The sequence below is a fragment of the Chiloscyllium plagiosum genome, chromosome 43, assembly GCF_004010195.1.
Source record: "Chiloscyllium plagiosum isolate BGI_BamShark_2017 chromosome 43, ASM401019v2, whole genome shotgun sequence".
In the NCBI taxonomy this organism is placed as follows: domain Eukaryota; kingdom Metazoa; phylum Chordata; class Chondrichthyes; order Orectolobiformes; family Hemiscylliidae; genus Chiloscyllium; species Chiloscyllium plagiosum.
The window spans coordinates 845,792-859,639 of NC_057752.1; the positions used below are offsets into that span (position 1 = coordinate 845,792).

General features: G+C 40.4%; 1 protein-coding gene across 4 annotated transcripts in view; it reads left to right on the forward strand.

Moving 5' to 3' along the window:
- The window catches only part of LOC122543279 (arf-GAP with GTPase, ANK repeat and PH domain-containing protein 1-like), a 200,698-nt gene extending 191,383 nt beyond the window's left edge, over nucleotides 1-9,315 (forward strand). For 3 of the 4 annotated variants that reach the window (XM_043681772.1, XM_043681769.1, XM_043681770.1), the window contains one exon: nucleotides 2,539-9,315. In XM_043681772.1, coding sequence (XP_043537707.1) covers nucleotides 2,539-2,736 — 198 coding nt within the window. In that variant the 3' untranslated portion in view covers nucleotides 2,737-9,315. The remainder of the gene's footprint in view (nucleotides 1-2,538) is intronic. The other variant, XM_043681771.1, reaches the window with a different exon arrangement.
- Nucleotides 9,316-13,848: the final 4,533 nt, after the last annotated feature.

The following is a 13,848-nucleotide window of genomic DNA, read 5'->3' on the forward strand; positions in this document are numbered from 1 at the left end:
ACAGGAAAGGGGGAATTTGAAGGTCTTCATGCATGCATCATGAAAAGCTAGCGTTCAAGTTCAGCAGGTAATAGAGAAGGCAAATGCAATGTTGGCCTTTAGTTTAAAAATAATGGAGTATAAAAGGACAGATGTCTTGCTGAAACTATACAATGCACTAGTCAGACCACAACTGGACTACTGTTCTCACTTTGGTCCCCTTATCTAAGATGGCATGGTGGCACAGTGGTTAGCACTGCTGCCTCACAGCGCCAGAGACCCAGGTTCAATTCCTGCCTCGGGCCACTGTCTGCGTGGGTTTCCTCCGGGTGCTCCAGTTTCCTCCTACAGTCCAAAGGTGTGCAGGTTAGGTGAATTGGCCATGCTAAATTTCCCATAGTGTTAGGTGAAGGGGTAAATGTAGGGGAATGGGTCTGGGTGGGTTGCTCTTCGGAGGGTCGGTGTGGACTTGTTGGGCCAAAGGGCCTGTTTCCACACTGTAAGTAATCTCATCTAATCATAAGATATTTTTGGATTGGAGGCAGATCAGAGAAGGATCCCAAAGTTGATCTTGAGTATGGAGGAATTTTCATAATGGGGAGAGGTTGAGTAGATTGGGCCTGTACTGACTGGAGTTCAGAAGAATGAGTGCAAACCTTATCAAAATATACAAGATTCTTGGGGGACTTGACAGGGTAGATAGGAGAGGTTGATTCCCTTTGTTGGCAAGACTATGACTGGAAGGAATAAACTTAGATTAAAGGATTGCCAATTTAAGGTAGATGAGGAAGAGTTTCTTCTCTCACAGGGTAGTGAATTTGTTGAATTCTTTACTGGACAGGGCTATTGAGGCTGAGTCATTAAATATGTTCAAGGCTGAGAGACATTTTTTAATCAGCAAGGGAATCAAAGGGTTAAAGGGAGCAGGCAGGAAAGTGGATTTGAGGATGATCAGATCAGCCATGATCTCATTGACTAGGCTAAATGGCCTACTTCTGATCCTATGGCAGGAGAAATTCACTTCCATTTAATGAAATAACTTAAATATTTTTAACATGCTTTGTGGCAGCTGTATTACATCACACTTGCTGTTGGGATTAGCTATGACAGGATCTAATTGTCAACTACTTTGATACAAAATTAAAGGACTGCAGAGTGATTTGCTCAATGCACTTTGGTAGAATAGGCTGCGCAACTTCAAATTACTTCTGGTTCAACTGAAATTTAAATGCTTTATTGGACACTTAGCAAGATGTTTTCAGTGGACAAAATTAGAAATTGGAGTCTTTGCATGATTCACCTATAATAGCACTCTTAAAATCATTCCTCTCAGTGATTAAAGGGTGGGCAACTCCTCAGAGGAACAGGAATTTTTTTTTCTGATCTCACGCATCTCTCAATGTAAAGTACAAGCTCCTCAAGAATCATAACACTGAAGGAGGTCATTCAGCCCGTTTTTTCCTGTGCTGCTTCTTTGAAAGTTCTCTACTCTTTTCCTATAAATTTTTCCTCTTCTGGATTTCATCTGATTCCCTTTTGAAAATTATGATTGAATCTGATTACTTTCAGATCCTCTTAACTCACTGCATAGAAAATATCCTCATTTCTTTGCTGGATTTTTCAGTTATGTTAAATCCGTGCCCCCGGTTATTGATCCCTCTGTCAATGGAAATGGTTTCCTGTGCAGAGTATCATGGCACATGGGTGAATGCTCAAATAAACTTACCCAGTATAGATTGCTGTCCATCAAGGGCACAATTTACCCTCATGTTCCTGATCTTGGTGAAATCAGAAAAGGGAGGCATCCAGTGGGGAAGGGTCCTTCAACCAGAGAGAGATAAAGCTCTTGTTCGATCTCATCTAGTGCTTTGACATTAAGTGCAGCCAATGGAAGGAGGTGCAATTATTTTCTCCATCACCTAACATATTTTGTAATGTGAACAAACCCAGCTGCTTTATCTCAAGAGTGCTGTCAACCATGGAAAATGTGGGTCTGTAATTCTGTTGTCTGTATAAAGCAATGACTTTTAGTAATGTAAATGATAGGGAACCAGGTCCTACACATGCGCTGTCTGAGAAGCTACATAAAACCTGAGGACCAGGTACATTTCCTGGCTCCTCATTCAGGAACTAAAGGCCACACTTCCCCAGTGTGGTGCTAATATAAAAGTGCACAGTGAAATAACTCCACACAGGTAGGTATCCTGTCACCAAGTCACCCTTTATTCACACGCGGAGAGTCCTTGACACTAATCCAGCTCTCTCAGAGTGAACAGGATGTCTGACACTCCTGTTTATATCTGTCAGCCAGGGCTCCATAATTGGACCAGGTTAACACCCCAGTCAGGGACCCCATATTCTATGAGGTCCTCTTGGCTGACCTTATTACAATCACTGCACATAGTATGATCAACTGAAGTTTGACTGTTCATCTTAATGGAGGAAACATGGGATTTGTTGCAGGAGCTTAATTTTGGATGATGAACAAGTGAAAGGGTGCATTTGAGAACAAAAGGGGAAATTGTATAACACTTTTTTTTGGTTTTCTGTGCTCTACAGTACGGCATTGATGTAAAGGCCAGAGACGTGAATGGAAACACAGCTCTGTACCACGCCCGGCGAGCAGGTGGCCAGGAGTGCATGGATGTTCTGTTGCAACATGGTTGTCCCAGTGATGGCTGCAGTATGACACCTAGTTTCAGCAGGAAAAGTATCAGTGCCAGTCTCGAAAGGACTGAGCCCAGGCTTCCATATTAAACCGAAGCTTTTGAAGCACTGTGTATCCACACCTTTTTCATTCTCAAAGGGCAGCTACTGCAGCCTCCAGGCTTTCCCACCCTTACCAACTCCCATCTCATTCTGATGCAGAATTTGGTGACCAGGAGGTGCAATTCTTGGAAAGCACATACTAATTTACCACAGTTGATTATATCAATTGTCCCAAAGCCTTCTGACCAAGAGATTGAAACTGCTGTTCTTCAATGTAAGAGCTGTTTGATGTTTTAAAGCCCATTTCCTGGACAGTTCACCCCAGGTCGTATTTAAAGTGTCGAGCGCCATGTGACTTGCAGGACAGCACTGTCAGTATCGGAATATGGGGTAGATTAAGGTTTCTGTTCGATCTACTGATTTACAATTCTTAGAAAGAATTGAAGGTTGTTTACAGAAAGCATAACTGTGATGTGCTGGAGTCATGAATCTGCAGTAAGTTATAGACCCCAATTTTCAGCTCCAAATGTTTTATATTTGACATAATGAAAATGTTGTCAGTTTTATTTTCCAACTGTTTAAATGGTGGTCCTATGAGTACTGATTGTTCCTTTTATTCCCCCAGATGTGCACTTGTATTTAAATTTGTAAAGGGAATTTGTGCGTAATATCAGATATTACAGTATTTAGAGAAATGTGAAGACCTACAGAACATTCTTTCATGCGATCCTCTGAAGTTCCAAACAAGAAATAGTTGGATACAATTCTTATTTTGGGGAATGAGAAAGTAGTCACTGGAGCGGCAGATATCTCAATTGTCAACTGTAAAAGGTTCCATTTACATTCTTTTGGCAATGAAGCTTCATTCGTGCTGTATTGTGCACAAAAACCTTTAACCTTACATAACCACACCATATTCTGCCATAATAGCATGAAGCCAACAACCTGCAATGGCTTACCCGCAGTTTTATTTGAAGCTGGACCTCTAATTTTGGTACAATGCACTGTTGAACAAAAACAATTTTTTTAAAAAAGAGGCTTGTGCTGAAATAAAGCACCATGGTTGCAAATGAAAGAAAATTCTGCAGCTCAAATAATCCTGCTGTTACAACCAAAGGAGCACTGTCTGACAGGAAGGTAATGAAAGGAGATAGAAGCAAAGGGTGGGGGGTTGGCAAATAAGTGAAATAAAGTGTTTTTAGAAAGCTTTTTTTTTTAAAATAGATGACTAATGTGTAGTCCCATGAAATCAACTGCTGCTTGGAGACCAGACGCTTCACCACAGGGAATATTACATCAGGAATCATTACCAGGCACTTGAGCAAACTGCCTAATGGCAGATTTCAGAGTGGCATTGGCAGGTGGTTCACACGTCTCAGTGAAAGTGCATGGAATGCAAGGCTAGAAGGGATAAGAGAAAATTGAGAATTTAAATTCAAAAGAAAAAAATTATCCTTGTAAGGTGCTGCAACTTCAGTACAATGTACAATTCCTAGTTATCTTGATAATGCCTCTTCAGTCTTATTACACTGTCAGTGCACAAGCTTTTAGCTGCCAAATTACTAGGTCATAGTAATTTAGTAGTTAGACACTGCTAGAATGGTGGGAGAGCTTACTGTATCTATAAGGTCTAAGTCAATGTCTCAAGACTTTGTTTTTGATTCTGAAATATAGGGAAAGAGCCAATAATCACAATGCATGAGACTTCCCAGATTGAAACAAATGGGATAGGAGACTGGATAAGATAAGAAATAGGATTTGGATTATATCAAACTTGGATTTTAAAGATTGTAGGAGAAATTTGCGGTGGTGAGCTTTGAGGTCTCACGTCACCTACCATACTTTCTATACCGTAACCGAATGACTGGGCCATTGAGATCTTCTGCATTAATGCTTGCATGCTTTTTGATGGAAAAAAATATATTCCCATAGATTGTCAATCACTGCTTCAACAGATGAGACAAGCCATTTTGTCCAAGCACCTAGCAGTTAAAATTGAACCACTGTTTTAGCCACACGTGGTAAAATCAAAGAGAATGTAAACATATGCAAAATGCAGGCTGTGTTTACTTGATTTGCTTGGTAGTTTATCTTTGAGCAAAAAGATTGTAGGTTCAGATCGTTCGTTCTCGATTAACATCACAATGCAGTACTGACGGAGTGCTGCATTACCAGCTAAGACTTCAAATGAAATTGAGATTGTCTCTTCTGGTGGCACAGGTGAACATGAAAGATTCAATAGCACAGTTTGTCTGGTCAATGGCATCTCCCCCTGCTCACCCCAACAAACCACCACCAAAAACAGATTAACTGCTCTACGATTTATATGCTGCTTCTGCAATTTTGCTGTGCGCAAATTGGCTGCTGCATTTGCCTCCATAGCAACAAGCATTGCATTTCAATAATTTTGAATATGAGTGCTTTGGAGCAGTTTCTGGGAGCTGTGATAAGGCGCAAAATAAGTGCAAGTATTTTTAACGCAAAGTTCATATCACGCTTGGGGCAGAGGGAAGGAGTAAGCTAATATTTACAATATCAAATCTGAAACTCACCTGACAGTAGGCACTTGTCTAGTTATTAATATGGCTCATACTCTTGATGTTTCACAAAGAGTCAGAGTGTAAGAGTAATGAAATAAAAATAGAGTGCTAGAGAAACCCAAATATCTGCTAGCATATGTGGAGAGAGAAACAAAGTTAATGCTTCAAGTCTGATATTCCTCTTCCTCAGAACCCGAAGATAGGTCCTTGATTTTCTCTCCACAGATGCTGCCAGACTTGTTGAGTTTCTCCAGCACATTCTATTTTTATTTTAGACCTCTAGCATTCTCAATACTTTGCTTTTATGTGACAGTAATGAATTCTATGTATATAGAGTGCTACACACTGTAGTAGTACTGTTCTCGCAAATATTCTGGGGAACAATTTCCTCCATGTGTCATATCTAGCAAAATTATAAACACATTATTTGCAACTTTGCTATGTATAACACCTAGGGTAATTTCCCCATTATTAAGCCACTGTTAGCTTTTAGTACTTCTTGTATTGCTCACTTTAAATAGACAATCTGCTTTTACATTTTAGTGGAAAAGAAATCCAAACAGATGTTCTGTTTCCTTCTAGCTTAATGGTACAAGTTGTCAATGTGTGAAAATTGTGTCGAAGTTGATTACCTTTAAATGGAGATTGCCCTTGGTGACTGTTTTGATCAGTTTCAGTCATTCACTGTTTTAATTACTTTTCAGCGTTTATACCCTTTAGTCCCCTCTGTATCTGTGACTATTTTACTGTCTAATAAACTCATCACAACTTTAATGAACAGAACCATTTTTAAAATTTTCTGTTGTGCTCCTTTCTCTCCCAAAGGCACTGCCTGGCCTTTGCTGGGATAAAGTTTTTTGCTGGTTCTGATCCTCCAATATCTCTCCCTGGCAGAGGTATCATGTGCTAGCCTACACTGGTGGCGTCAAAACTGAGCTTCTTCCTGCCTCCAAGCAAATCCCACACCTACACATTTCCCAGCAAAAGTCACTGTACAGCAAGAAGAAACAGGAATCCACACTAATTTTGTCTCTTTTACTGCCTTGCCCGAAAGCAGAGTTCAACTTTTTTGTTGTGTTGCCTATTCCTCCTCTGTCTGGAGTCAGCAAACTCAGCACGGACTGTGTGTCCTGGAACCAAGTGTGTGTTTCAAACATTAGGTCACAACTTTGTGATGAAAGAACTGTTTCCCTTCCCAAGTTGAAATTGTTTTCAAGCTGATTTTAGGATGCAATTTAAAATGTTTTTACTCCTCTGAAACATTCAGTTTTGTTAAATTAGAAGTGTCTGCTTATTGTTGCTTTGGTTCTTATAAAAATAGCTTTTTAACTAATGGTTTACAAAAAAAGGGGGGGAAATAGCTGATTTTAAATTAAACTGCATATCCACAAATTTTCATGGCATTTCCTGTCTCCCCTCCACTAAAGTGGTCACTAATTTAAAATGTACAAAAGCATTTTATCTGTTCATCAGAAGTCTGCAAGATGAACCAATATAACCTCTGTATTACAGTAAAAGCCAAAATTACTCTGAAGGATTTTGTGTATTTGCTGTGCCAGAATTAAACAAAATGTGCTCTGCATGCCCACATTGCATGAGATTTGTGGCAATTGTATGTCACTAATCAAGTACTGACTATAGCTGACTTAGAATAACATGAGCACAGCAGACTAAAGTTACGCTGCTGTGAAGCCAGTTGTATATGACCAGGCAAAACTAACTTTTGCTAGCTTCTAATTGCCAATTTTAATACTTTCAGTGGCAACAAAGAACTAATCAGCTGTCCACTAGCCTTAAAATCATAAAACATTAATTGTAAAAGTTTCTAGGTAGTCATTATGTCCACTTAAAGAGCTTTATATGGTTACTTTCATGCTGGAACACAGATGGCTCAGAGCAGGAGGAAGTCATTCAGCCTGTTGAGGTTGTTCCACCATTTAAAGAGATCATAGTTGATTTGACCCTCAATTCTATTTTTCTGTCTCTGTTCCATATCCCTTGATGCCTGATCTAAAAAAAAAATCCAGTAGTCTCACTCTTTAAAATTTTACTTCACCCGAGGCTTTTGGAAGACAGAGGGCTAGATTTTTATTATCCTGGGTTTGTGGAAAATTGCTTTCTGATTTCACCCCTAAATATCCTAGCTCTAATTTTAACACTGGGCTGAATTTTTCAGGTGTCCAAGTTGCATCTAGTTTATTTCAGGATTTATTGCCATGAGGCCAATGAGTTTTCTCACTTGATCTTAGCAAACGCCTCATTAATTACCCACGCAGGCATTTCTCCCATCTAATTCCAGACCCATCTTACCATGCACTGTTCCTGAATCAACTCATCACTCAGCAGATATCCTGGGATGCAGCAATATCCCCTGTGTCTGTGCCATTTTTAAAAGCCGTTGTGCAACCAGACAAGCACTGTCACTCCAGAGGTCCCTGCGCAGTACCTGACATTTGCTCCACAGATGCCAGACAGGGAAATCAGTGCCCAACTTTCTGGACACGGACCTGTAAGTTGTGGTGGACTGGTTGGTGCAGAGGCAGGACATCCTTTTCCCCCAGGACCAGCAGAGGAGGCCATGATACCAGATCATGCCAGTGCGGTCCGAAATGGCCACCAAGGTCAGCGCAGTCTCCGCATCTGGAGGAATGCCCCAGTGCTGAAGGAAGAAGATCAACTATCTTCTCAACTCTGTCAGCATAAGTGCCAACATCTGATACCTCACACTCACGCTATTTCTGCTACTATACCCACCTCCCACCCGTGTTTTACCACACTCACTCTTGCCTGCAACATCTTCTCTCACTCGCTGTCACCAACCCTTACACCGCTGCATGCCTTCAGCATTGCCTTGTCACTTACTCGGGACATCTCCCCATCTCTAACAACTGTAACAGCTGTGCCACTCACTTACCTGCCTTTGTCTCACTCTAGGAGGAAAGTGGCCCTATAGGGCAGAAAGAGTCAAGACAAATGGTGAGCTGCCTCACCCCTAATGTGGAAACCATCCTGACTCTAGCCATTCTGTATGGCTGGACAGGTACCAGAGATTGCCCTTGTCATTATGCCAGTGCCTCCTGACTGAAGGCTATCCTCTTGACTTAACTGAGGTCTGCTGCCAACCATGACAAGCTTCCTTCCTTTGTATTTGTGCCAAATGGCAAGAGTCTGCACTATGAGAGTGAGTGAACAGGCCCGGGATCCAGCCTGGTGCAGGCCATGATCTCGGAGAGGTGGGGGTGTCCCTGAACAGTGTCCTCACTGCAGCATTACAATGAGAGTTCCAGGACATCCTGAGGGGCAACATTGAAGGCAGAAGGGTCCTCCAAGTATTTTGGAGATGGACCATGAGGGTTCCTGGAGGCTGGCACATGTCAGATGTCAGTGTTGACAGATGTGAGGTGTATGTGGCATGCTCTGAGATGCTGGTTCCCAGTGTCCAGCACTGATCCTTTGCAGGCAGTAGTGAGCTGAAGTGGCCTGGTACCCTCCCAGACCTTCATGTAGAGGTTTCTCAATGTCTAGTTTGTTGGGTGAGTTTGCTAAAATAGGGAGAATTAATTAGGTGATCTGGGCCAGCAACAAGGTGTTTAACAAGCAATTATCCCCCACTAATTGACAACTTGCCAATACCCAGTACGAATCTCACCATGCCACTTGAAGTGAGTTGCTCCCAATATCGAAATGGGCCTCAATGGTCTTCTCATCCCGTTCTGCCACAAATCTCACCATAGCCCTCATTGCTCAGACCACAATAAGATTCTGTTCTATGTCCTCATGTTCTGGATTCCCACACTAAAGGAAAAACTCTAGCAAATCTTTTTTATCATTTTAATTCCCTGAATTAAATTACCTCTCAGTCTTCTAAATTTGAAGCTCAACATGTCAGTTTTATGCATCTTATCCTTATAATATAACTGTTTAAGGCCTGGTACTATTCTGGTGAAAATGTTCTAATTTGCCTTTCTCAGATCCAAAGAAAATAAATTGACACTTTCTCACATTAATCTCTGTCACACTGCCCACTCACTCAATCTAGGCGAAAGTGAGGACTGCAGATGCTGGAGATTAGAGTTAAGAGTGTGGTGCTGGAAAAGCACAGCAGGTCAGGGAGCATCCGAGGAGCAGGAGAATCGACGGAATGGCTTTTGCCCAAAACATTGATTCTCCTGCTCCTTGGATGCTGCCTACCTGCTGTGCCTTTCCAGCACCACACTCACTCAATCTATGTCCTGTTGTAACTTCCTGCTCTGATTTACTCAACTTACTATGCCATTTATTGTAGTGTCATCTACAGACTTGAATAGACAACTTTCTGTTCCTTCATCCAAGTCATTAATATCACTGAATGATACAACACAACCGAAGCTCCAGTACAGATCCCTGGGAACATCATTTGTCACATTATGCCAATTTCCTTCATCCCTAATCTTTGTCTCCCATCTCCTATCCAGTTGCCATCCCACATCACAAGGTCACAAGGTCATTATACTGTGCATTCATTTTTGCCAATTATCTTTTATGCAGAGAATTCTGCAGTTTCTTCTTAAAGTTTGCATTGGCAAGATCAATAGACACTCTCCTATGCACAATGCTAGGAACATGCTCAAAACAATCAACTAGATTAGTCAGACTTGACCCACCCTTCACAAATCCACTTGATTCTCTTTGATCAGTTCATACTTGCCCAAGAATTCAGTCACTTAGACTTCGTTGATAAATTCCAATAGCTTCCCCTCAACTGATATTAGAAGCCAAAGGGGTCTTCACCATGGGCTCATGTGACATATTTTATGTTGATACAGAACAAGCCCTGTTTCATTACCACTACTGTGTTACAACCTATGAAACAAATAGTTTGGCAGTTATTTTGTTCCTCTACTATTACTCTTGTGCCTCCACCATGTTTTTAGAAAGTTGGCCAATTATCTTTTTCAGCATTGATGAAGCTGGGTTTTTGAATATTTCTGTCTCAGTAGGTACAGGCTGGCTTTGAAAACAGAAATAAAAATTTCATTAAGAATATCTGTTGTGGGTATCTGTGCAAAAAAACATTAAAAAGGTGTTAAATAATTGCAACCTTTAGCTTGTAAATGCTTCTTGTGAACATTTTCTCTGTGTATTGGCCATTTCTTTATTGGGTATGTAATGCTTGCAATTAGTTTCCATTTTACTTGTTTTTACATAAAATGATTGTATACAGTGTCTGTAAACTGTTTCTTAAATTGTGAGTTCCCTTGTGAATTCCATTGAAGTGAATTTACTTTCAAAAGTTTACGTTGTACTTCTGTAATTGTAAGAAGTAATGTTCAATAGATGGAAGGGAAAAAGATTTTCTCTTTCTCTCTTAGTCTGGTCTGGTTATGGGACAGGGTCGAAATCTGATAGACTACATTTAGATCTGGTTTACTATTTAAATGGGGACCTGAGGGTTTCATTTCTACTGCTGTGTAATTTCAACACACTTCTTAACAGGTTTGTTTTAAATTTCTGTCTATGCTATTTTATTGCTATTATCAAGCCATTTAAATTAAGAGAAGCACCTTAATGTTATGGCAGAGCTGATTCAAGCGCAGTTGCCTCTTCATTCACATCGCACACATTCTCAGCAGAGAACTCTCTTGTTGCTGATCATTAAGTGTGATATGAATCTACCCAACTACAGAAGTACGGAGACGCTGGCGCTGTGGTTTAAACTGCTTTGCTTCTCAAAATATTCCAATGTGAAACTGACCCAAGCTGGCTGTCTGTCATATCAGGCTAGTTCAAAAAGCAAAATATTTACACAGTTTACATTTTTTTAACAATTTCATCTGCATTAAAACTGACTAGATTAAATGTGAATAATTGTTAATCTTGAGGATAGCTAAGGTATATCTATCATTATGATGAATCACGAGTGTTCACTGTGTATTATTTAAGTGGGTGCACGTACAAATCACCACCAAGCCTTTACCATTGATGCCCATGAATCCCTTGACTAGGAAGTGAATAAAAGTGAAATGTGGAGGCTTGACCTCTATTCGGATCCCTGACTCAGCTCTCCAACCCCTCACCAGCTGAAGGTTTCAAACTCGCCATAGAGAAGTCATTGGCACGAACCATGCACCACCACTTCAATGTCCACTGCCACGATATCTCTGTTCTTTGTGGATGTTCATGGATTCAATATTTTGTAAAAACTAAAATTTTCAATATTCAACAATGAGTCCAGGTTTATTCCAGTATCTGGCAGATGTGGAATGCGAGGCCTCTGTCTGATTACAGTTTAGTGTACTACTGGAATTCTCTGAAAGATATCAAGTTGCTCACTCCTCCACAATTATTCACTTACATTATCTCTGCCCGATTTGAGGTTTTGAGGCCTGTCATTCAATATTTTTAAAGGTCTCTATCAATTTAGCTCAGACATTGGCACTCCCACCTCTGGCTTCAGATTTCCTGCACCACCATGTCACCTTATCGTATTAAAAGCAGATGCTCTCTATCTTAGCTAAGTGGACTTTAAAGATCCCACAACATTGTTCAAAGAATAGCAGAGCCTTCTCCTGATATCCTTGCTATTGATTTTAAGCAACAATGAATTTGCTGTTTGTGGAATGGTGCTGGTGTAGATTGGCTCTTTTTTTTGCTGTGCTGATGGTGGAGTTCATCATGTGAAGTACTATCAACAATGCAACAAAGCGCTTTAAAATGCAAGCATTTTCTTCTTCAAGAGATCATATTTCAAAAGAGATCAGTGATTAGAGGCCAATGATGTTGTCATTTATCACATTGCAATTTCCCAGCTCCCCTGAGTTGTTCCTCCAGTGTCCGCTAGCATTGTTTGTGCCCAGTGTGACTGGACGCTACCACAATTTCAACTGAGGAATATACAAGACTGTAAAAGTTCTAAGTTGTTCACCCTGTATCTAGGAAACATTCCCAATATCTCTCATATTTCTCTCTAATTAGATTTATAAAACCCTGCTATTTTCTCCCCTTCATCTCCATTCTGGTTTATTTGCCTTCTTTGAAATTTGGAGGAATGCACTCTTGTACTTGAAATGGTAGTGCAGAATTATTTTCACCTGTAATCAATATTTCTATTCATTTTCTTCCAATAAGCAAAAATAACTCCAATCTAGGCACATGCAATCTTTATAGTATTAAAGATGCATCAGGAGAATAAATCTCTCCCTTTTGTGCCATCACACAGTTTTGTGAGAATACACTGCATTTGCAAATGGCTGTTACTGCAAAGAAACTTTGATTACTTTTTAACTGCATTTGAACGCAAATAACCAAACTACAAGGAGTTGAACATTAAGACAGCTCTGTTTGCTCTACTTAAAGCGAAGGCATTGACTCTGGCAACAAGTCTGAACTACCTGCTTATGTAATGGTGCAGCCTCTTTTGGTGTTTAATTGCCTGCAATGTTTGTTTAGAAATACACTGCTGGTTAAAGGTAAAGTCCCGATTATCCAATAATGGGAACAATCCAATTGAATTAATCCAATACATTAGCATTGTTGCTGAAGCTCAAGCTAGCAGGTCTTGATAACTTTTCAAATAATCTGCATAAGTTGCAGACGCAGGGAAGGTTTGGTGTACAGTGCTTAGACTGTAGCATGCTTGGCTGGAGATTGAAAAATCCAGTAACACTGCAACTTTTAAAGGTCTGCAAGTAGCCAATAAAAGGGAAAGTTGTAGTCAGGACAAAAAAGTCAGAGTTCTCACAATGACACAGCTCAGACATGTTGGTGTGTTCTCTTTGTTGGTTATTTGGAAGTTCTGCTGCAGAAGGGACATTGAGAATGACCTAATTTGAGGTCAAAGACTTCTATGTACAATAAAAGCACTACTTTGATGAATGGTTTTGCCCAAGTACATGCATTCACTGGGCCCTTTGCATCTGACTGTGATTGACAAAGAAGTTGTTGGTGTCAGCAGGGTGGTGAAGGTAAGTGTGCTTTTTACGTGAACACATATTGTCTGTGGAACCATCAAGCATGACACAAGTGTTGGGGAATGCACCATTTCAAGTAAATCACACTATCCATTTCTTTGCAAACATACTTTAAATTTTGTCTATGCTGACTGTACATTTTTCTTGTCGTTGGAGGGAGCAGATGTGAAATAGCAAATAGACTATTGGATTTCCGGTTTCCTTAGACTTGGAATTTTGCAATGGGATCACCAGGCTGTATGCAGTAAGGCCCTGAATTTCCCTCATTGCTTCTCTCCCTATTTCAAAAATGCAATCTCTGTGGAGTACCACTCACTCATGGTTTCATGGTTGCTTCCTAAAAAAAATGTCAGCTAATGCACGTGATGATCCTTCTATGACTGTTCACAATGTGCACATTCTTTCCAGGCAGACAAACCCTGGGCTAATCCTGATGCCCAAATTAATGCGATTTGAATATCACAAGAAAAAGCCAATCATGGTTCAACATCCTATCCAGTTGGCACCTTCTTTCCACAAAAAACATGATGATAATACCTGTTGCAAACATGGCAATTAACATAGTGATACAGGCTTGCTCTGCAAGACACATGATTGGCATGTCCATAAAGACTTTTGCCAATTTTTTTAGATGCACCATAAAAAGCATCCTACGTGGATGCATCACAGCA